The 24,169-nt window shown below is 37.2% G+C and overlaps 2 protein-coding genes across 2 annotated transcripts in view; both read right to left on the bottom strand.

Moving 5' to 3' along the window:
* The window catches only part of tet3 (tet methylcytosine dioxygenase 3), a 43,542-nt gene extending 30,469 nt beyond the window's left edge, over positions 1 to 13,073 (bottom strand). Inside the window, exons 1-2 of the mRNA XM_065250871.2 lie at positions 12,746 to 13,073; positions 9,303 to 10,012 (exon numbers count right to left, since the gene is read on the bottom strand). Of these exons, the coding sequence (XP_065106943.1) occupies positions 9,303 to 9,656 (354 nt within the window). The 5' untranslated portion in view covers positions 9,657 to 10,012; positions 12,746 to 13,073. The remainder of the gene's footprint in view (positions 1 to 9,302; positions 10,013 to 12,745) is intronic.
* Positions 13,074 to 14,439: 1,366 nt separating this feature from the next.
* Positions 14,440 to 24,100, bottom strand: ap3m2 (adaptor related protein complex 3 subunit mu 2). The gene is made up of 9 exons (XM_065250869.1): positions 23,959 to 24,100; positions 23,272 to 23,560; positions 22,149 to 22,320; positions 21,587 to 21,724; positions 20,539 to 20,624; positions 20,334 to 20,467; positions 18,267 to 18,474; positions 17,707 to 17,851; positions 14,440 to 16,030 (listed from the first exon to the last, which is right to left on the bottom strand). The coding sequence occupies exons 2-9, from the start codon at positions 23,542 to 23,544 to the stop codon at positions 15,930 to 15,932; spliced, it is 1,257 nt and encodes a 418-aa protein (XP_065106941.1). The 5' UTR covers positions 23,545 to 23,560; positions 23,959 to 24,100; the 3' UTR covers positions 14,440 to 15,929.
* Positions 24,101 to 24,169: the final 69 nt, after the last annotated feature.

Here is a 24,169-nt window from a genome sequence, read left to right as displayed (position 1 = left end):
ACACTTTTGGTCCTGCAACGATCAATGGTACAAAAACACTTTTTAGTTTCGAGCTCCCTGCAGCTGTTAAACTCACAGACAGCGTGCAATGTGTGTGTGTGTGCATACCAAACATAGTTACGCCGGCTAAAATACCACTACAGTATGAAACGCAGAGAGAAAAAACACTGGCTATGAGCCATGCGGGACAGACTGCAACCTCTGCTGGCCAGACCAACAAATGTCTGGCAGATGAGAAAGGTATCGTAACACGAGCGGGACGAAATAGTGCGGTTATGTTATTTCGAGCATTTGGAATAACAAAACACTGATGTCGTAACCATAACCATCCATTCACAAAATAGCACCTAAATCTACACGTGCAGCTAGATTCAAGCGTCACGTTGATTAAACGACGCAGCTTTGAGGCTTTTTCTCGAAGCATGCGTGGTAGAGGAGGGCGCAGGACAGCGTGTACTACAAGAGGACGTTGGGTGACGCAGCAGTTGTGATGAGTGGATTACGCAGCGTGGGAGTTTCAGCAACACCACGTTCGTGTATGTGTGTGTGTCTGCAAAGAGCACCCGGCTTGCAGTAACCGCAAGACTAGGGAAGGTTGCGCTGTAGCACCCAAATTGCTGCTTTACTATTTCTCATCGTGTAAGTGACGATCAGCGATAATAAAAGGACGTTCGTTGATATAAGGGAGCTCCAAGTTATGTTACGGTGTTGTTACGCTGATGTTATCATGGTTTGCTTTGATACCGTCCGAATCACCTGTTTGTCGCAAAGAGTTGAAGCATTTAAGTGGTCATTAATCTTGTAAGCCCGTTCCCGCCACAGACCAGGTGATTCGTGGCAGTATCAAAGACAATCCCCTTTAGGCTGTCTGAAAATGGTTGTAATCCTACCTGTGACCCTCCAACCCACTTTCACACACAGTCTCTCACAGACTCGTGCCGGGTTCCCGTGGTAAGAGGATCTAGATTGCGAAAACATCGTTAGAGCTGCATTGTTAATGATTTCTAAAGGTCTGTGTGTGCGCGAGTTTAAATGAGGGTTGAGACATCGTTGTAATAACAGAAGGATTAACAATCCTAATTAACTCTCTCCTCCCCCATTTCCCAAACAATGGCCAATCCAAAGTGTACTAATCCACAGTGTTTCTGCAGCCAGCTGCAATACACAATTTAAATTAATATACATGCTTAAACTGGGGCCTGTAACCGGACAATATTTGTCAAAGTTACACAATTGTGATAGTCACAGTGTTCGGAAACAGGATTAACACGTTACACAAGTAACATTTCACTGTAAGTCGTAAAACTGTTTTAAATAAACATTGACTTAAATGCAATTGAATTGATACACGTTATGAAACTTTTTGTTAAGATGTATCAAAACTGGGTGATTCTCACGAAATCCAGAATTAGAAGGTGTCCAGCATCAGATTTTTAAAAAAGCACATGAAGCCAATTGTATTTTGCACAAATAAGATTAAGGACTGAACTTACTATAACCATTATTTTTAGAGGATATAAAAAATATTTCCTATAGAATTATTTATATTTTTAGATTATCATTACCGCAACATGATATTACATTAAATATATGCATTTACAAACTCATGTTTCAGTAATGAGAACTAAAAAGTTGTTTAGGTACTATGACAAACAAAATTTCAACTTTCACAGTCAATTATGTCCCTTCCAACAATTTTTTAAAATGTTAGTTCCTTGAGGGCTTAAACAATGATTGAAAATTGTTGCGGAGGATGAGATAATTGGTCTTGGACACATTTATTCTTTATTATTGTCTCTACATTTACCAATGATCACTAAATACCACATGTTTCTTTACTGTAAATGTTTATAGTATAACATGCACTGAAGCTTTTTATTTTTTAGATTTTTTAATTATAAATATTTCCTATCAAAGAACCCAAATCCAATCATGGACACGTTGCGGTAATGAAAATGTTCCCCTTAAATGTCTAAAAAACAACAAAATTGGTTTGATTGATGTCATTTGAAATCGTGTGCAAAATAGTACATGAAGAGACGTTTGTGACTGTATGCTTCTTATTTTGATAGCATTAAATTTTATTATCAAAATGTTTCATGACACCTCATAAGTCTAATTTCGCAAGAACCACCCAACTGGGAAATTCACAAATCCTGTCAGAATTATTTAATATTTGAATTACTGTAATGCTAAAATAGTTTTATAAATTCAAATTTGAAATTTATTGTACCACCTTTAATTTACACTGATTGCAATAAAAAATCTGTAATACTTTATAATAAGGTTGCATTTTTTTAATATTAATAAATTAATTAGCATGAATTAATATAGTTAATTTGTCATTTATTCTTCTTTATTTATGTTTGTTAGTGTTAGTTCATGGTGCATTAACTATATACAACTTTTGATTTAACAAATGTATTAGCAAATGATGAAATTAACATGTTTTTTTCATGTTAGCGAATACAACCTTATTGTAAACTGTTACCCAAGAAACCATTGCATTACATAAATAAAGATCCCATAAAAGTATTATTACAAAAAGGCGGCATAATTATTGACACTAATGAATGCAACTTTTATTTTTTTACACTGTGTTTACGAGAGTTGTTCAAGTCAAACCAGGACTTTTGTCTCATGAGTATGAGAAACAAGTCTCGGTTTGACTTGAACGCACGTCTCTCTTTCATTAAAGAACCTCTCCCTTCTTCATAGAGAAGTCACGTAGGCACGTGCATGACATCAAACACGTCTTTACCGCGAACATGTGTCTATGCAGGTACAGTCGTTGCATGCAAACTACACGAACACTTGTTCACATCAAGAACACCACTTCAAAATGAAAAACACCTTGAAGCCAAGCATAGCTTTAACTTTTTAGAAGAATGTGAGAACAGCAATCATCTGAAAAAATGAAATGCTTTGGATAAAATGCAAAGTTTAAAACATTATACTAACGTCATGTTGCTTTCCATCAATAAATGTATATACTTAAATATTGCATTAAGTAATGCATTTTTTTTATATATGAAAACCACTTGCTCTTTAAGCAAGCCAGTGATTTAAGCTGTGCTACTTATTGTACATGAAAAAGATTTGCTGCTTGTAAACTAGACTGCTGTTAGTAAGAGGTCTTCAATTGCATTAGCAATGAATAGATCAATGTATGGGCTCTGTCATTCATTTCTAAAGAGCCCCCTTCAGTGCGCATCACCTTTTCTCATTTATACTGAACATAACTGCTGAGATAAAGAGTATCATTCATTTTACAACGATTTCAATTTTTTATATGGCCTTATTCACAGTCAGTATTAAAGATATCAAGGTTATATTTTCACATAATGTTACATTATATAGTAAAGAAAATGACTTTTGTTTTGATATTTGTTTTAAATGATTTCGATCAAAAGTGAAGTGGTTCATTGTCCTGACAGACAGACAGCAGCCGCAGCAATTATTCTCGTTCAGCGATTGCTTTGAGTTTATTAGCATTATTGAATGCTGCTACCTGTCATGCACGCCGGGTGTGCATTCACTCCGGCTTGTCGCAAACTGTGATTGGTTGAGAGGGCTATAATGTGATTTGGTTGCCGGGCAATGGTGTAGTCAGCTGGTGGTTTAGTGCAGAGGTCAGCTGTAGAGGATAATGAAATATGGCCAGTTTGGACACCGTGGCACAGCATGGTTTGTGGTTCTCGCTCTCCAAAATTCGGTCTCCGATTGTAAGACATCAAGCCGGATTACATGCAATGAGTCTTAATTTCGTGCACACGTGGTAGGAACGAATTTGTTTCTCACTATTTTGTCAAACGGATGTTTGAAACATTTCTGCATCGGTCTCCTTCATGTGCTCGGTGAAGTGAACAGGGGAAGAGGCGAGAGAGATGGACGAGGGGGATGGGTGACCCTGACACGCACAGACAACATTTACAACTGATCCACCTCATCCTTTGTCTGATGTTAACTAGCAAATAAAAACAGCATTGCTGACATATTCTGTGTGGTTGCTTAGGCATTGCTGTGTTCTTGTTGCTCAATTCGTTGAACATTGCGCTAGCAACGCAAAGGTCGTCGGTTTGATCATACATACTGATAAAATGTATAGCTTGAATGCACTTGGATAGAAGCATGCCTAAATGTAAATGTAGATGTAAATGTAGATGTCTTGCTTACTATGCAAATCAGCTTAAGATCATAAACGCTGGTGCTTAGAAAGGTAATACAACACATCTCCTTGAAAACACGAATTTCAATATAGGTTTAAGACTTTTATTGCATTATTTGCTCTTTTTACTCTATCTCTAGTATCAGCTCCACATCTGTCTTAAATTTTACATTTATGCATTTGGTTTACGCTTTAAACTACGGCAATTTAAATGAATATATTTTTAATTCGTACATGAATTCCCTGTAAACGAACCCATCATTTTGGTCTTCACACCTGCTTGTCTATCATGGGGTGCACTCATATGGGTGATCTCGCGAAATTAGACTTGAGATGAGGTGTCATGAAACTTTTTGATAATAAAATGTAATGCTATCAAGATAAGAAGCATAGAGTCTCAAACATCTCTTTATGTACTATTTTGCACATGATTTCAAATGACAACATACAAACCAATTTTGTTGTTTTTTCCACATTTAAATTGGAACATTTTCATTACCGCAACGTGTCCATGAATGGATTTGGGTTCTTTGACATGGAAATAATATTTATAATTAAAAAATCTAAAAAATAAAAAGCTTCAGTGCATGTTATCCTATAAACATTTACAGTTAAGAAACATGTGGTATTTGGTGATCATTGGTAAATGGAGAGACAATAATAAGGAATGTTGTTTCAGCCCTCAAGGAACTAACATTTTCAAAACAAAAAAAAAAGTTGGAAGTGACATAATTGACTGTGACACTCAAGATGGCTACCAGGTAAGCAGTTCTTATTTTTTCTCTCCAGATAAAAGTTTTAAAAAAAATTGTCATAGTACCTAGACAACTTTTTAGTTCTCATTACCGAAACATGAGTTTGTAAATGCATATATTTAATGTAATATCATGTTGCGGTAATGATAATTTTTGATAATGAAAATCTAAAAAATGTAAATAGTTATATAGGAAATATTTTTGAATCCTCTAAAAATAATGGTTATAATAAGTTCAGACCTTAATTTTATATGTGCAAATAATAATAATAATTGGCTTCAAGGGCTTTTTTTAAAAATCTGATGCTGGACACCTTCTACATCTTGATTTCGTGAGAATCACCCACATATACCCAACCCAACCGGACCATGCCTGAGCGCGATTGTCCCCCCTCCCTACTCCCCCAAAAGCACGCACTCACACTGTACTTGAGCAATCCGAGCCCATGCACGCTTTCATCATTAGGATGCGATTGTTTTGAATAAAACAGGATGCAAAGCGCTCTCTTAACTCATTGTAAGGTTAAGTTTGTCTTTTTTATTCTGAGTCGTTTGGGGCGCGATGACACACGGTCCTCTCACATGCCTATCATATCGCTTAGTTGATCTGTTGCGTGTGCAGCTCAGACTTTCGCGTAACCCTGCTGCGCGCATCCGAAGGTTTTTTACGAAGGCAGATGAAGGTGAGTGGTCAAGCAATTGCTGTCTCTCATTTTGAACCAAACTCTTGATTTGTGATCACACTGCGCGTTCTGTGCCTGAGCCCAAGTAAACTGCGCCCGAGCCCACCTCTGCGTAGTACAGAGCGATCACACTAGTCGAACAAACCAGACTTTGGGGGTCAAACACGCTTGGGTGCGATTTGGTTAGGATAATGTGACTGCGTGCGCCCTTGGATGCCGACCGTACACACAGGACTCAAAATCTTACATCTTACTGTCTGGTGCCAAGTGAAGAAAAAAACACGACTACGTTATGAAAAAATGCTTCTTCGTTGCCGGGTGAATATTTGCGCCTGTTGTGAACTTGCATTGTTTTGATGTAAAGGCTTGTCACAGTGAAAATCATGCCTGGTGTGAATCGAGTGGAACGTGCTTTTGAAATTATTTGACGTCTCCGGAGTGATCAGGAATCCATGTCCGGTTAATTAACACTACTTTTCACAGCTAAAATGTAACCAGAGGTTTTGCATACCAGGTCTTGCATTGCACGGTCAATAATTAAGTAAAAAACAGGGGGAGGGGAGGTGGGAGAGCGCAGTTGTTAACTGGGTGCCAAACGAGGACACAAGAAAACATGGATATTTTTCCTTTAATTGTCCTGAGCTTCCATAAAAGACGCTTTCCTGTTTATCAGCATTTCTTCTTTACCTCTGGTTCTCTTTCTTTCTTTCTGATTGTCCCTCCCCCGCTTTCCTTCCTCTCCTTTTTGGCCACAGGTCATCCCCAACCCCTACACTGGTCAAAGGTCAAAGAGCAGAGTATATAAAGTAAGCAAAAGGAATTCTCCTCGGTTACTCTCTAAACCTGCTCAAACACACTGATACAAACACCTGGAGCCCATGTGAGTGCGCTGACCCTCTAAAGACAAACAAAAAACTGATATCCTCTAAGTTCTTCAAGATGGAGAGGAAAAGACTGCAGGCTCACGGTTATAAACCACTTTAATTGCAGGCGCACATTTGGTGGTATTATGCATGCATTACTATTACTCTTGCTCACAGCTATTTGAACAGACCTCCAACCCTAAATATTGATTTGGGCTAGTAAGCCACCAAGCAAACACCCAGACCTCCCTAACAACCACTTTTTAAAGCCCTACCCCTAGCAACCGTTCAGAAACGCATTGAACAATGTAGCAACTGCAAAGCAATGCCTGTGCAACCTGCACAGACAACTTTTGTTTTATTTCACTTACATTTTAAAAAAATCTGATAATTTACTCACCCTGTGTCATCTAAGATGTTTATGTCTTTTTTTGCTCAGTCGAGAAGAAATTACGTTTTTTGAGGAAAACATTCCAGGATGACTTTTTCCATAAAGTGGACTTTAAATGGAAAATATCCTCATTTTCCAGCTTCCCTAGAATTAAACATTCGATTTTTAACATTTTGGAATCCATTCAGCTGATCTCTGAGTCTAGCGGTACCACTTTTAGCATAGCTTAGCACAATCCATTGAATCTGATTAGTACATTGGCATCACACTCAAAAGTAACCAAAGAGTTACGGTATTTTTTCTTTTTTTCCTACTTGCTAACTTTCAATAGCAGGGGACTATTTTCGGGCAGGGCTTAATATCATTGCGCCTGCTGCAGCCACGGTACGGCACCAAGTGCATGATTATTACGCCGGAATGAGAGTATAGTTCAGAGCCAAATCGGCCTAGAAAATCTCAACTTTTAATTTTGCGTCGGTCCTAGTTCACAATGTAACTACAGAAGAGTCAAGTTTTAAACAGGAAAAATATCAAAACTCTTTGGTTATTTTTGACACGATGCTAAATGGTCTAATCAGATTCAATGGATTGTGCTAAGCTATGCTAAAAGTGGTACCAGACCCGGCTATCGGCTGAATGGATTCCAAAACTGTAAAAATCAAATGTTTAACTCTAGGGGAGCTGGAAAATGAGCCTATTTTCAAAAAAAGTGGAGTGTCCCTTTATTGGACCTCAACAGTTTACAGTTTTAATGCAGCTTCAAACATCTCTAAACAATCCCAACCGAGGCATAAGGGTCTTATTTAGCGAAACAATCATCGGTTTCGGCAAATAAAGTACTTTTAACCACAACTTCTTGTCTTGCACTAGCCGTGTGATGCGCCAGCGTGACCTTACGTATTATTATCGTATGCAAAAATACCACGACAGTGTGTGGAGGAAGAGGACCATTCTGAAGTTGTTGTATGTGGAATGATAACTATTAATGTCTTTGTTTCAAATATGTAATGCACAAACTTTCATCGTAATTATGTAATACGCAAGGTCGCGCTTGGTGCATCACAAGGCTAGTGCAAGACGAGAAGCTGGGTAGTTTAAAAGTAAATTTTTTTTTTTTTGCGGAAATTACAATCGTTAAACTAGATCGACTGAACAAAGAAAGACATAACCATCTTGGAAGACATGGGGGTGAGTAAATTATCAGAACTTTTTTATTAAAGTGCTCTATATCCTTTAAATTAAGTTTGGAAACAACTGTATTCCTGTAGCTCCAATGGTAAACCATTGCATTGGCAGTGCAAAAGTATAAATGTATAAAGTATAATCACAAATAAAGGAAAAAAGTAGTGATGCACCGATGTATCGGCCGCCGATATTTATCGGCCGATTTTTGATGAATTTGAAACCATCTGCATATCGGCAATATCACGAGAAAGGCCAATACGGATTGTTTATTAATTAACTGCATAAAGAAATCCATTATATGTAAAAATATGAGTTAATGTTGTTAATAAAATAAATGCTGAATAGCAAAAACCACCTTTGAAGGTTGTCATGCTGTCTTATTATATTTGTTTTAGCTTAATTTGTGCCTCTCTTATTATGTTGGTCAGTTGAATGTCAATTAGATCCAATCCATGTTCAGTAAAAATTATTTGATGCAGAAATAAGCTAGCTTATAGACCAACTGTATAGTATTGTATACAAGTGTTTAATATCGGTATCGGCCAGAAGTTGTCTGTTTACATCGGTATAGGCCTTAAAATATCCTATCGGTGCATCCCTAGAAAAAAGGCAATTCCTATAACTCCAATAGAACGACAAAAAGCTGCTTTAAGCAAAAAGTAAGAGATGTCTGTCTTTAAAATAAAAATAACATTTTAAACAATAAAATACAGAAAGGCGCAGTTTAAGCTGTTGGGAGAGAGTTTTGCTCTAAGGGACTGAGTAAATCAAAGTTAAAAAATCATTTACAGTTTGCAAAGTTTTATTTGCATACCTTAACTATGCCTTAATATCTAGATGAAAACTACAAAGAGATTTAAAGAAAAAATGAGTGTCCCTTATTTAAGAAAATTTGCCTATATAATTGCATTTATATTGTTGGGTCATTACAGTCTAGGCAAGAATGACGGGTTGAAAGGAAACATGTCAGGACACGATGGGTGTGGAATGCGTATAGGTGGACCAATAACAGGTAACAGACAGGAGGTGGTGATCATGGCAGCACCACCCTTAAGAGTGTTATAATGCATTTACAATGGTGTAGCTCAACTGACAGAGGATGAGGCTAGCAACACTTAGGTCATGAGATTAGATCAGGTTAGATTATATATTTAACTGATAAATATGTATTCCACTTTAAGACACTTTGGATAAGGCCAAATGCACACATGTAAATGTAATGATCAAACATGACAGATAATGCAGACAGATATTTTACCTCCCATTGGTTCTTTCTCCTCTTCAGCTCATCGCACTTTCTCAGTTTGCAGATCTGGTGCCCGATCTTTCTGTTCAGGCAGTTGGCACAGGTACCACAGTTCTCCTTCCGTGTGCAAGGTCCACACACGCCACATCTCTTCCTCTTCTTCTTCTGTGGTACCAGGTCCTCGCCCTCCATGTGTGGCAGGGAGTAGAGGCCCGCTTGCTCATGCTCAGACCTGATGTAGTCGGCAGCGGGTGAAACCACTCTGGCACTTCTGGCCCCGAGATAAACTTTCGGGTCCTCCTCATCCAGAGAAAACTCGTATATGTCATGGACGGGAGGCCCGGGGCCTCCTCTCAGCTTGTGCATACTGAGGGCCCCACTCTCTTTTTGGACAAGAGAGTGGTAAACGTGGCCACTAATGGGTTAAAAAAATTAGGTAGAAAGTAAGGTTCTTCACAGCACAACACAGACCAGTCCATAAAGTGTTTGCTGTGTTAGGGCCACACTGATCTAAATGGATTTGAAAAAGGGAGGATTTCAGGACGTTCCTACTTCAAGGAGAACGTTTTGGATGCGATGTCATTCACCGGCAGGTGCACGTACGTCAGGAACGCGGCCGCAGGAGATGAGGAGCATCTTTGTGTTACCAAAAGTGTCAGACTTGATACCATTCAAATGCAGATGGGAACCAGAAGTCATGGCCACTCAAGGGAATTTGGTAACTGTATAATGGAGAGAAAAAAGTGCTAAGTATATATTTCAATATATTTTTTATTCTCTCTCTCTCTCTCTCTATTTATATAACATTTTATATATACACACACCAAGAAAGATATATATATATATATATATATATATATATATATATATATATATATATATATATATATATATATATATATATATATATATATATATAATAGTTTTATGCTCATATTGCTCTTATTTCAGAATTTGCATTCAATAATTTATGTGTTGCTAAATAAGTAAATATAAAATATATATAATAACATATATTTTTTAAAGGGGCCATGGCACAAGACTTTTTTAAGATTTAAAATAAATCTTTGGTGTCCCCAGAGCACACATGTGAAGTTTTAGCTCAAAACACCAAAGAAATTATTTATTATAGCATGTTTAAATTGCCACTTTGTAGGTGTGTGCAAAAATGTGCCGTTTTGGGTGTGTCCTTTAAAATGCAAATGAGCTGATGAAATTCAAACACTGATCACAATGATGGTGGTTTGTTGCAATTAAAACTCAATTGTGCTTTTCTCTGCACTAAATGGCAGTGCTGTGGTTGGATAGTGCAGATTAAGGGGTGGTATTATTATAATAATAAGAGCTCCTTATGACATCATAAGGAGAGCCAAATTTCAACGACCTATTTTTTCATGTGCTTGTAGAGAATGGTTTACCAAAACTAAGTTACTAGGTTGATCTTTTTCACATTTTCTAGGTTGATAGAAGCACTGGGGACCCAATCATAGCACATAAACATGGAAAAAGTCAGATTTTCATGCCATGGCCCCTTTAAAATATATATCATATGCTATTAGGCGGGACACTTAAGCTCTGTTTATTTTCCATCATCCAAGAAACTCATACAGGTTAACATTAATGTATTCTTCTTGCTTTGAAATGTTTGTGACAATCACAAATTTTTTTTTGAAAAAGTGTTGAAAATTTTAATAATGTGTACAATTTTAAGGCATTTGCCATTATAAATATGTACTTATCTACTATGCCAGTCAAGAGTATTAAGCCAAATTAAAAGTCACATTTTGTGATATGTGAATCATACTACAGCACCACCAGACTAACTATTGATCATAGTGCAGTCTGGTTAATGTGCAAGAAAATAACCGATCAAGCCACAAAGCTACTGAATCACGGTGCTACGTGTGAAATGTGAGAAAATGCTGGGTTAGAATGGCGAATCCCCATGAGACATCTCTCCAGCTCTTTGTTTGCCTCCGTGTATGCAGGACTTTCCTTCGACGCTCTTTGTTCAGCACTTGGGGACTCCAGCCGACCGTCAATAAACGCAAATATTTTACCGGTAACTACGGGTCACCCCGCTCACGCATTGTACGTTGTCAATCAATGTATTGAATTTAAGATACGCGTCAGTCATGCGCGTTTTTACGCGTCACGGTGCTTCTTTATTGGATACTTCTTTATTTGTATAATAACTGTTATGGGAAAACTGCGTCGCGTGTCATGTTTTGATAGATCTATTGCGATAGATTGTAGTGCGATTAATACGGTAGATTAATAACATAATACTGAAAAAAAGGGGAAGCCAGCCCACTCTTCTTCCGCCAAGTCGAGTTTGCTTTTAATAAGATAGCATATTTTTAGAGTAGCTTATCTACCAAACCGGACTGATAGACAACGTTTACAGTATAGTAGGGTAAATAATGACGTTGTAACACTGTAATAAACATTAGTATTTATTTACTATAGGAAATAACTATAGTGAAAACTGTGGTAAACACTGTAGTATACTTACTATAGCAAGGTTTAAAAAACATAGTATCTTGATATATCATAGTATTTATAGGTTACTTCAATTTATGGTATAGTATTTTTCATGTGGGAAGTAGCTGTTTGGTTTTATGTTACACAGTATATGGCAAGGACACAAAAATATGGCAATGTTTGTGTGAACAGTATTCAACTAGGCTATTTTGGGGTTCATACAATTACGCGTTTTGCTTACTTTTGCTGTAAAAAAAAAAAACACTCAGGAGGATAAATGAAACTGTTTTCATACCCTGCTTTTAAATCGTACATCAAATAGTTAAATGGCTCAAAAGCGTAAAACTTAGTCAAGAGTGGTACACGCGCTCTGAGCACGTGGCTCCTCATTCAGCCGGGCGCTTTAACTGGCGGTAAAGAAGAAAGAGTTGAGGAGAGGTGTAAAAACCCTCACCGATTGAATAAACTGAGACACATACACAATCGTATTAGCTTTTCCGATTTATGCTGACAAACAAGTGACAGTTTTCCTTTTAGAGAGGTGAGAAAAGCGACACATCAGCAAGGCCCCCTATGCATAAAGTCAACAACACCCCGGGGCGCGTTACGACAAGCACGGCGTGCTTTATTTGTTAGAAAATAACACATTAAAGAGTTTAAAAACATACATTTGTAAAACGTACATTTGTACACTGTAATGACACAGTTCGCGGGTTTTCAGGAGCTCGTGCATAGATAGCCTAGTTTTCGCTTATCATATCGTTTTCTAGAAAAAGAAGTTATCAGTTAAAGGATGTGTATTGCGCTAATGGCATCATTAGCATGCAAAAACTTACACGGCTTTCCCTTTGAGAGAGAATACACATCTTTAATCCTTGTAAAAACTTGTTTGCTATTCATTCTTTAAAGGACACACACATAATATAGTTTATGAAAAGCGTGACGAGAAAAGTGTAGGAAGTAATACTTACCAAACGATGGAGACGTCCTCTGTCTTTTCAAATCCAATTTAGATGACAAATTTAAGTCATTAAAAATGAGGGAAAAGTACATGCTTACTTCACTAACACGTCATGATATATGCTAAAAATGAATTGAAATAAGGATTAAAAAAAAAGAAAACCTGATTGGTCGCGTGGATTTAACGTTTATGAACGAGCCAAGACGTGACATGGCGAAATTCATGCGAAAAGTTATACTTTCATTAAGAGACAGACAGCATAACTTTCCTAATGTCTCGTCTATACACTGTGTGGAAGTTTGAGAGTTAAAAGGACGATGAGGAGGAGGAAGGAGCGCCGCGAGCCTCGTTTAAAAGGCTGAAGTAAGCTCTGGAGTGGAGTTCACAGTTCCGTGGACTGAGGGGGTTAAACTTTACTGACGTCATCGACATCGTGGAGGGACTTTAACACAGGGTGATGATGATTCTTTATAATAGCTACATGTTGTCATACTTTCCTAAAACTCATGCATTTGGTACACTGTTTTGCATACACATCCAAATCATACCTTAATCTCTATATTTCAGTATTAATCATACAATATATAAAAAAAACCCTTACGAAAATTAACCATGTTTTTATTGTGGTAAAAGTGTAGTAAACATTGTTTTTTTAAAACCTTGTGCATTGTTCCAATTCACTACCCTTTCGTGTTGTTAGTGGCCAAAAAAGGCCAATAAATTAAACATCTTTAAAAATGTATCAGATGATTTTTTTCCAAATTATTTGCATAAATCTGTTAATCAACCTCAGTATGATCAAAACTACCAAATGTTTACAAAAATTTCATGATTTTAACTCTTTAATTGCCAATTTCATAAGTGATGTCACTGATTTTTCACACGCACACACACACACACTCCTTTTAACTCTATGTACAAGTCAGAATTTAAGCTCTGTTTTTTGCACAGGCCTACCAAAGGGTTAACGGTGCCACATGATGATCAACAGTAAAAATTACCTCTTTGAAAAAGGAAAAACCACAAAGAATCAAAAATGCATGATAATAAAGTGTCATGGCTCTGCAATCAAAAAATGTTATAATGGAAGTCAATGGGCAAAAATGACCACAAACAATAAATGAGGGAGAAAAAAATAAAATCTGATGCTGCACAAAAACTAAATAAGCATTAAAGCCAATGTTTTTACTAATCTTTGGCATGCCCAAGACTGTGAAAAAGGTAAAAGAAAATCCAGTCCACAATCACTCTTTATATTGAAAATCTGTCTTTTTCACAAATCAGTGACATCACTTATAAACTTGGCAATTAAAGAGTTAAAATCATGGAATTTTTGTAAACATTTGGTAGTTTTGATCAGTACTGAGATTTATTCACAGATTTATTTAAAAAAAAAGGGAAAAAAAATCATCCAATACATTTTTACAGCAGCTTAATTCAACACAAAAGGGTTGTAAATTTGCCCCCGATATATTGTTGAGTTTTTGCAAAATTTCAAAGGATTTTCTTAAAATATAAGATTTGTCATTCCATTTGCTGAAACACAGGAAAGTTGTGGCCAAACGAAAACTAAAAAAAAAAAAAAAAATGGCCCCAAACAACACATAAGGAGGGTTAACTGTAGTAAAACCATGGTTATTTTTCATTAGGGAAATAATCTTTCCATTCACTTTAATTCTGTTTAAGAGATTCAAGACGGCAAACTTTAAGCTATTTTTGATTTATTCTTTCATAGCACTGTAAACAGTTTTTCTGGAAAACACTACAGAGAAAAAAAACACACAAAACATTAACAGAAGCTAAAATTCACATCTTTCTCACTAAAAGTTGCATCTGTAAATAAACTAACCGTAAAACACAATTTTCATCCTTAAAGTAGTTTTGCACTTTTGAATGACAGGACGGCCTGTGTCATTGAATCTGTCGTTTTCATTTCACAATTATAATCTTGCATTCTGGGTAAAACAATGAACACTGGGGATTCAAGCATCATTTATGGTGTCATAGACCACTGGATTCAGTTATACTTTAAATATGTTGGTAATGGTCAGTTTTGCAAAAAATCATAATAAAACACTTGTATATATATATGATTATACAATAACATTCAAACAAGAGTTTAGATGGTCCTGATGCAAAAGACTCTAGACTGAAACTGCAACTTAAGTCAGCAAATAAATAAAATGTTTAACGTTAAACAATTTGTAAAACTGTTACGCCGCACGTGATCTTTAAGGATGGAGAACAGAATCGGTCTGCAATCGGAGTATTAGATCATTGTTCTGCAATGCAGAAATTAGTCACCCATAGCATCAATTTGCAGTGGAGGAGAATAGAGATCAATACACAGCAGAACAGTGAATCTCATTAAGACTAAGAACACTGAGAATGGAAAGACAATAAAAAAAGAAAGGAACAGACGTAAAAACCGACAATAAAAATGAAAAAGGCATGAGAGCTGCCATTTCAGGGCCTTTCGAGGAAAACACCACAGTTTTTCAATATTTGGCTATGTTCTTACCTCAATGTAGGCAAATTAATACATCCCTTTCTTTTTTCAATGCGTGCACTTTTAATCTTTGTACAGTGCGTCGTGAATGTGTTAGCATTTAGCCTAGCCCCATTCATTCCTTAGGATCCAAACAGAGATGAATTTAGAAGCCACCAAACACTCCCATGTTTTTCCTATTTAAAGACTGTTACATGAGTAGTTACACAAGTAAGTATAGTGGCACTAAATAAAACTTTAGTTTGGAGCCATAGGAATGAATGGGGCTAGGCTAAATGCTAACACGTTCAAGAAGCACTGTACAAAGATTAAAAGTGCATGCATTGAAAAAAGATAGGTATGTATTAATTTATCCAAGTTGAGGTAAGAACATAGTAAAATATTGAAAACTGTGGTGTTTTCCTTTAAGAGGAAAGATATTGTCCATTTCAAACAACACCAAAGGCTGCAAATGGCTTGGACACAAAATTTTAAAGTTGGAAAGTTAACTGTAATAGTTTTGTCTGAAATGTACATGTCATCTTTTCAACCTGGGTGGATTTGATAGTGTTAATAACAACAACAATGCCTGTCCAGTCATTCCTTCCAACAATGGCAAAATAATTCCTGAAATGTATGGATCTACTATCTATCTTTGCTGTAACCCAGATTAATTATGAACGGAATGAATGCAGAAAGAGATGGTTTAGGTCCGGACCTGGAATTTGCCAGCTTTGGTCATGTATTTGATGCCTTTGAAAGGTTTGTACTTTTCGCCATACATGTCCAACCTATTTACCTTCAGACCTGTGGGGTGAGAAAGAAGAAAACAAATGTGTCAATTGCTTAATATACTGTATTCAGCTCCATGGCATCTATAAGAAAGCACTGAATCGTGAGCTTTCATTGTTATGTTAAGACGCAGCTGTTGGGCCATCTGTATCACATAGAAAACAGCGCCCTCTTGTGCTCAGATTATGTAAGTGATATAAATGCTCACATGGAGAATCGTATTACTATTTCAAACCACCACCAATAAAATATTCCCTGTGGGAGATTAAAGAAACAATTTAAAGAATAACAACTAAAGAAAATTTGTGTGTTCACATGTTTCTATTCATGCAAATTTGCCTGAAACAAAAGCTTTCATATAAATTTGATATTTTAACTAATTAGATTTTTGAATGCATTACATTTTTATACCACTGTGGCATAGTGACTCGGGACATTAAAGGAATATTCCACTTTCATAAAATAAACTCTGACATCAAAGATGTGTATGTCTTCCTTTGTTCAGTCGAAAAGAAATTAAGCTTTTTGAGGAAACATTCCAGGATTTTTCTTAAAAAGGTCACGCATGACATATGCGAAACTACTGCTTCAGTGTTTACAAGTGTGGAGAAGAGAACCGTTCTAACATTGTTGTATGTGGAAGGATACTAATTAATGTCTAATTAGTTACAGTTTAATGTTTAAAATGGTCCGCAAGTGTGCTTTTCAAATAGCGACCGGTCAACGTGATTATGTAATACATAAGGTCGCGCTGGCGCATCATACGGCTAATGCAAGAAAAGAATTAGTGGTTTTGAAGTACTTTTGGCAAAAAGGATGATTGTTTTGCTAGATAAGACCCTTATGGTTCGAGTGGGATCGTTTAGAACCCTTTGAAGCTGCAATTTTAAAATGCATTGAAACTGTAAACCGTTAAGGTCCACTATGTGGAGAAAAATCCTGGAACGTTAAGCTAAAAATATTTATTTTCTACTAAAGAAAGAAAGAAAGACATAAACATCTTGGATGACATGGGCGTGAGTAAGTTATCAGGATTTTTTATTAAAGTGGAGTAATCCTTTAATACAATCTAATAAAATAAATAGGTTTTCCTTAAAGGGGAAATATCATGAAAATCCGATTTTCATGTTTAAGTGCTATACTTGGGTCTCCAGTGCTTCTATCAATCTAGAAAATGTGTAAAAGATCAACCCAGTAACTTAGTTTTGGTAAACCATTCTCTGCAAGCATGTGAAAAAATAGGTAATTGAAATTTGGCTCCCCTTGTGATGTCAGAAGGGGATAATACCGCCCCTTAATCTGCACTATCCAACCACGGCACTGCCATTTAGTGCAGAGATCAGCTCATTTGCATTTAAAAGGACACACCCAAAAACGGCACAATTTTACTCACACCCACAAAGTGGCAATTTTAACATTTTATAATAAATTATCTATATGGTATTTTGAGCAAAAACTTTACATACACCAAAGATTTATTTGACATCTTAAAAAAGTCTTGTGAAATGTCCCCCCTTTAGTACACATCTGTACTTTTTGATTTTTCTACCTTTAATAGCATGGTAACATTTTCCACAGGCTTTATGATTAGATTGCATGCACGGACAAAGTGAAAGACTTAGTAAGGGCCCAATGCTGATATCTGTGATCGGGTTTGGTGTGATGTGTGAGAGCTCAAAGATCTCCAGTACCTGAGATGGCCAACTGCTGAATCTTGAACTGGATGTTGATTGTAGGGTTTTCATCCGGTTTGGACGCTCCTGCCTGGAGGCTCACCGAACCCTTTAGACTAGGCAGTTTCTGAGGGTTTATCTTACCCACGTCCCACGACAAAAGCTGCACGTATCAACAATTCATTATTGCGACTTCAATACTCAGCTGCTGTGATAAAATTTTAATGATAAAACAAACGTTTAATGCATGCAGAAGGCATAAATAAATGAAACAAAGCATTATTTTTTGTGTTACATGTGTTGCAAACAGAAAAAAGAGATAGAATGCATCTGATGAAGTATAAAGACCTGCTGTTGAAATGCTGCTCTATATAACAGATTTTTACACAGCTGCTTATTACATTGTAACAACAGCTGATTAGTTCACTTTACATTCAAGAAGTAAAATGCAAACATTAAACATTGACACTTTGAACATGAGGCACCAAACATAAACAGGGTACAAATAAAAACAACACTGCACAGTTAACAAAATAAACAGCACAATTACAAACGAACAGCGACAAGTATAAATGTACCTTGGTGACAGGATCGAATGTGTACGTGCCCTGTGAGGGGTTGAGGTTGGCGTTAAGGACGCCGCGAGGCAGCTGACTGCTCACCAGCACAGATTCAACTGCTTTACCCATCGTCTGCTTCGGGCCGAGTGTGAGTTCGAAACGTCCCTGAGAACTGCCCTCTCTAAAGCTGATGTTATGCTTCACATACACAGGGATGGCCACCAAGCTGTAATGTAGCATAACATAAAAAGCACAGATGAACAATCAGCAGATAGAAAAACAAAGCAGAGGTTTTATTTAAAAACCTGTTTATATGTAAACCGTTAACTGTTGATGTTTATAAATGTTAATAATAAACAACAAGTCAACTGAATCATGACTTAAAAAATACGGGTACGTAATTTTGTGTAACCGTGACTTTTTTGTGCACGGTTACAACTTTAGTAACAACAGAATAAATGTGATAGTAAAATGTTTAAAGGGATAGCTCACTTTTAAATGAAATGGGTTTATCGCTGTGTTAGTTACTTTCCAACAAGCTATGGTATGAAAGGGATAGTTGAGCCAAAAATGAAAATTACCCGATGGTTTACCCACAAGACATCCTCAATGTATATGATTATCTTTTTTAGACAAACACAATAAGTGTTATATTAGAAAATGTCCTGGCTGTTCCGAGCTTTATAATGATAGTAAATGGTGCTTCTGATTTGAAGCCCAAAAAACTCCATCCATCCTTTACAGATGTAATCCATACGGCTCCAGTGGGTAAATAAAGGCCTTCTGAGGGCAGTCCATGCGATTTTGTAAGAAAATTTATATATGAAGAGTTTGGTTCCAAAATGCGATAAATGCCATTTTTAGATGATTTACCGCCAAAACAAGTATTGTATCAGGTGAGTATTAACTCTTTCACCGCCATTGACGACATATCTTGTCAATTAAGAGAAAACGCTTCCCCGCCAATGACGAGTATTTCCGTCTTTCCGCAACACCGCTATTATCCACCAGGTGGCGGCCTTCCACAACTTTTTAAACCCGGAAGTATTGCACTCAGGAGACGGAAAATATCAGCTGTTGCTTGTTCTCCCGACAGCATCAAGCTTCTGTCATGCTAACACATTGACCCCAGCGGATCTTATGAAAAACTTTGCATTATTTTACTCAAAGTCAACAAAAATCGAGCAGGACCAAAACATTTAACAGCTGATCGCTGTCAAAAAAGTTCAGCAACGACGTCCCAAGAATGACAGCAGCAGTGACAGTGTTCTTAATATGACAAAGTAAGTGTTTTAATTAATGCCATTAATGTAGTTTTTTTAATCAGTGTATACCACTAGTCAACTGAATGAATATAAAATGGCAAAGATGAATGCACATTTATATATTGATTCAATAGATTTATAGCATTTTGAAAAAAATGTATTGCGTTTTGGAACCAAACTCTTCATATACACAAACTAAAATAATTAGCTTCCAATAACAACCAACATGCATTCAAAAGAGAATACATTTCCAGCTAATGACGTAGCGTACGACTGGAAAAAAAACTCAATAGCATCTTGTTCATTTTCAAAATCCTCCAAGATTTTCTATTAAATCCCTGTCATAGATCTGGATTTCGTGTACGCTACGGCCTACGCTTGAAACACACTTTCTCGTGAATGTGGGTCAGCTGTTATCAGAAGCTAGTTATTTTAGTTTATAAAGTTTTACATGTTTAGATTTGTATTACATCACATCGATTGCCCTCAAAAGGCCTTTATTACTCTTGTGAAGGACGGATGGACTTCTTTTTGGGCTTCAAATCAGAAGCACCATTCACTACCATTCTAAAGCTTGGAACAGCCAAAAAAATTTCTATTATAACTCTGACTGTGTTCGTTTGAAAAATGATTATCATGTACATCCAAAATGGCTTGGGGGTGAGTAAATCATGGGGTAATTTTCATTTTTGGTCAAACTATCTCTTTAAACAAGCTACCAAACAAGCTAGGTAACATTATAATTGCATAGCTAACATAGATAACTTGTTTTTGTAACGTGACTTTTGACTTGAGGCTTATACAGTGGAACGGGTCTCACTTCTGAGAGCTGACGTGGTAGGAGAGAAGGCGGAAGTTTCCATCGGGGGGAATGAAGGAGAGAATTCTCTCAGCCTCCCAACGTTTAAACCGCACGCAAGGATGAAAGCTCACATCATCGAGCAGTCGAGGATTCTAAAGAAGAACAGAAAGAGAAATAAAAATAAAGTACCGTACAATACCTGGTGCAGCTAAAATGTACTTACCATAAATGACAAGGTGAGATCGGGCATTCCTGTAAGCTTTACACAGGCATCTATTACACCCTGTATCTCAGCTGTGATAGTCGAACCTTAGGGAAAAAAAAACATTTAGAAGATTAACGCATTTGGTAAATGCTTTTATCCAAAGCGACTTGAACCCGTAGCATAGTTTGTTTTTTTCGTGTGCCAAATGTATGCGTACAGTCTAACGCACAGCCTTGCAAAGTATAGTTTATTTGACTCATGTGTCAACGCAGACGTTCGACATATGCGCATTTGGACAAAATGCAATGCATCTTGTGGATTACATAATACATTCTCATGTACAGTACACGTGCACACTTCTGATGACAAAAATTGTGTCACGTGCACTGTGCGCGGACCCTTGCAAATTCGTAAAAACAGGATCATACTTCCGCCTTTACAGTGCATTACAACTACAAGCTATACATTTTTTTATCAGTTTGTGTTGTGTTTACGAAGATCGAACCTATGAGCTTTTGCATTGCTAATGCAAAGCTTTACACAAGTTTATTTTTACTGAACATTAAAGAGCACTTATTTCAATGCTAAAAAAAAATTGTAGCTCCAGGTTCCCCTCAATTCCTGAAATGTACAGATTTGAAAAGCTCTGTGTCCCTGATTGGCCAGCTAATCTGTATGATGCGATTGGCCTGAATACCTTTGAAGCCAGCCGGAAATATGTGACGCTCCTTACCATGTTTAAAAGATTCGCTCCCAATGCAATGCTAACAGGAGTTAACTTACAGGCTGTGAGTCCGAAGTTGGAGGAATTCTGATAATGTCGGTCTTGTCTACATCACCAATCTCAGGAAGTAAACTGTTGCATACAATCCGTGTGTTTGTTGTAGTCCAAGAAAAGAGATTTACGTTGGAGACGATAACTTGCGTCATCGTTTACTTTGGGGTATGGACCTTTTGCATATCGTTAACATTTACTAATACACACTTACACACCAAAGGAAATGTAAAAACGTGAATCGTACAATAAGTGCTCTTTAAAATAATGCAAAGATGCAGTAAAATCTACCTGATTTGTCAATAATAGCATCGATCTCTTCAATTACGTCAAAATAAGCTTCATTGTTGGTATATTTGACACCTGTCCGCCGCCATGGTACCACTGACAGCTGTCCTGTAGGAAGCTGCTCACCAACATTAGTACTTCCTGTGCACAGAAAACATGGGAAATGAGAACTTATTACATTCGCATTACATAATAAAGACTACACAATATTACGGACCCACAAACTAATAGGAATGTCAGATTAACTAAAAAGTTGCCAGCCAGCGCAAGCATTTTTTATGATTTTCACAAAAGTTGAATGCCTTCCAGAAAATGTTATTCTTTAGATATATAAACATACAATTTATCAAATGAAAGAACAGACATTCTGCTTTAAGAAAAAAAGTTTCTTCCCATCTTCATTTGTTCTCTTTTATGCCCTCAAATATGGGTAGGTTTCTTCAAAAATGCCACATTTTGAACAAGATTTTTGGATTGCCGTAAAAACTCATCATTGGCAGGGAAGTGTTTTCTTTTAATTTACGAGATAACTCATCAGTGAGTTAAAGAGTTAAAGAAAGAGTACCTGTGATTGTGTTCACCACTGTACGCAGGATGGTAGGAGGTTTGATGAGTTCTTTCAAAATGTTCGATTCAGTGGCCAGAGGAAAGCCGTTGTCCAACATCTCCTCCAACAACTCATAGACCACGACAACATTGTCTTTGATAGCTGCCTCTGTGCAAACCCCAAAATAGTCCTGAAACAATAAAAAAAATATTGAGTGCTTTGAGAAGTCATGGGAGAAACTACAGAAGAGTCAAGTTTTAAATAGGAGAAATATTGAAACTCATTGGTTATGTTTTAGCACAATGCTAATGGTCTAATCAGATTCAATGGATTATGCTAAGCTATGCTAAAAGTGGTACCTGCCAGACCCGGAGATCACCTGAATTGATTCCAAAATGGTAAAAATCAAATGTTAACCTCTAGGGGAGCTGGAAAATGGGCATATCATATTTTCAAAAAAGTGGAGTGTCCCTTTAAAGGTAATATGTGTATTTTAATGTCATCTATTGGTGAAATTGCAAATTGCAAACAACAGCTCACCCCTCAATTTCAAAGCACATATTGTGGGTCAAACATGTCGTCGTCTGAGACCACGTAGGGACGAAACGCGCTCTGTAGAGCAGTTTGTCCGTTTAGGGCTACTGTAGAAACATGACGGCGACTACCATGTAAGAGGACCCGCGGTATGTAAATAAAAACGGCTCATTCTAAGGTAATAAAAACAAAACCGCTCATAATGTAAGGTCTTACACCACTGATAATATAGTTGTGTATATTATATCGCTTTTTTTGTCAAGAGATCCTTCTTAAAGTTACACAATGCACCTTTAATTAAATACAGTGCATCATGTGCCGTCTTACGTTGTCTTATGGAGAAACATTGTTTCATTTTACTGTGCACAAGCTGTATGGTTGAAATGACAATAAGCCTATTTGACTATAGCTTTAACTGATTTAGATGGATTTTTTACCTCAGTTTTAGCAGGTCAGGCTGAAAGGCCGGCTGAACCATCATTTAAAACCAGCGGAACACCAGCCTTGAGGACCAGCTAAGTTTAGCCAGTCAGCTTAGGCTAGATTTAACTTTTTTCAGTCGGGCTGACATTATCAAAGACTGATTAGATAATAAAAGTACTCAAACCTGAAATGTGTCCACCACACGATGCAGAAACTCGATGACAAACAGAGGCGGCACCTCGCTCTGTATGACAGCTACGAAGTAGATGCGATGGCGGAGCACGTTGATGAGGTAATGATGCGGGGTAGGGATCACCGGAGGCACATTCTCCGGTTCCGTGACGCGTTCGAGAGCCTCGAAAAAGTAGTCGCACACGGACCGGCTGACCACAGACTTCCAGTGCTTCTCCAAGAAGATATCACCAGATGCGTTGATCAGGAAAAGACTGTGGATCATCTTGGCAGCTTGCGGACTGAAATAGAAGACAAAAGAATAAAACCTTGCAATATTTCTGCAATAGAACCGATCAATTCTGGACCTGCTTTGATCCTCCTGGCGTTCAGATGTCGACTGAATACACCTGCTATTGTAAACTGATAGGCCTTGGAGCTCATTTAATATTCTTCAACCCTATCTGGTTACCTGACGGACGAATAGTTTTAAGATAAGTTACGTCCAAAAGGAGATTTTTTGCTAGGTTTTCGGATCACATCCGCATCCCTGTATCTTTGCATCCATATTTTCTCCTCCCCTCTCGCATCACAGGACTATCTCGTGATAAGCTCCGGTGAAGATTAATAAGCCCCGAAATCCCGTTTTTATTTATTTGGATGTAAATACTTGATCTTAAATAGCGTATTTAATACTCACGATAACTGGCGTTTATTTCGTCGGCCACTTTCCAAGATTTTTTAATAAAACAGCACTAGAAACGTCGCTTCCTTCTCCGTTATTTTGAGACTGGGATATTGATTGACATTCGCTCTATCCAATGCCAAGCCGCGTGTAGAATGCGCTCCCGCCCACCCTAGAAATGATTGGTAAGCGATGCGGAAGTTATATGTACAATGGTGCTCAAAGT

Source organism: Paramisgurnus dabryanus, chromosome 5 (genome assembly GCF_030506205.2).
Source record: "Paramisgurnus dabryanus chromosome 5, PD_genome_1.1, whole genome shotgun sequence".
Taxonomy (NCBI): Eukaryota; Metazoa; Chordata; class Actinopteri; order Cypriniformes; family Cobitidae; genus Paramisgurnus; species Paramisgurnus dabryanus.
The sequence above is the reverse complement of the archived record's forward strand: the minus strand, read 5'-3'. Positions and strand labels throughout refer to the sequence as shown.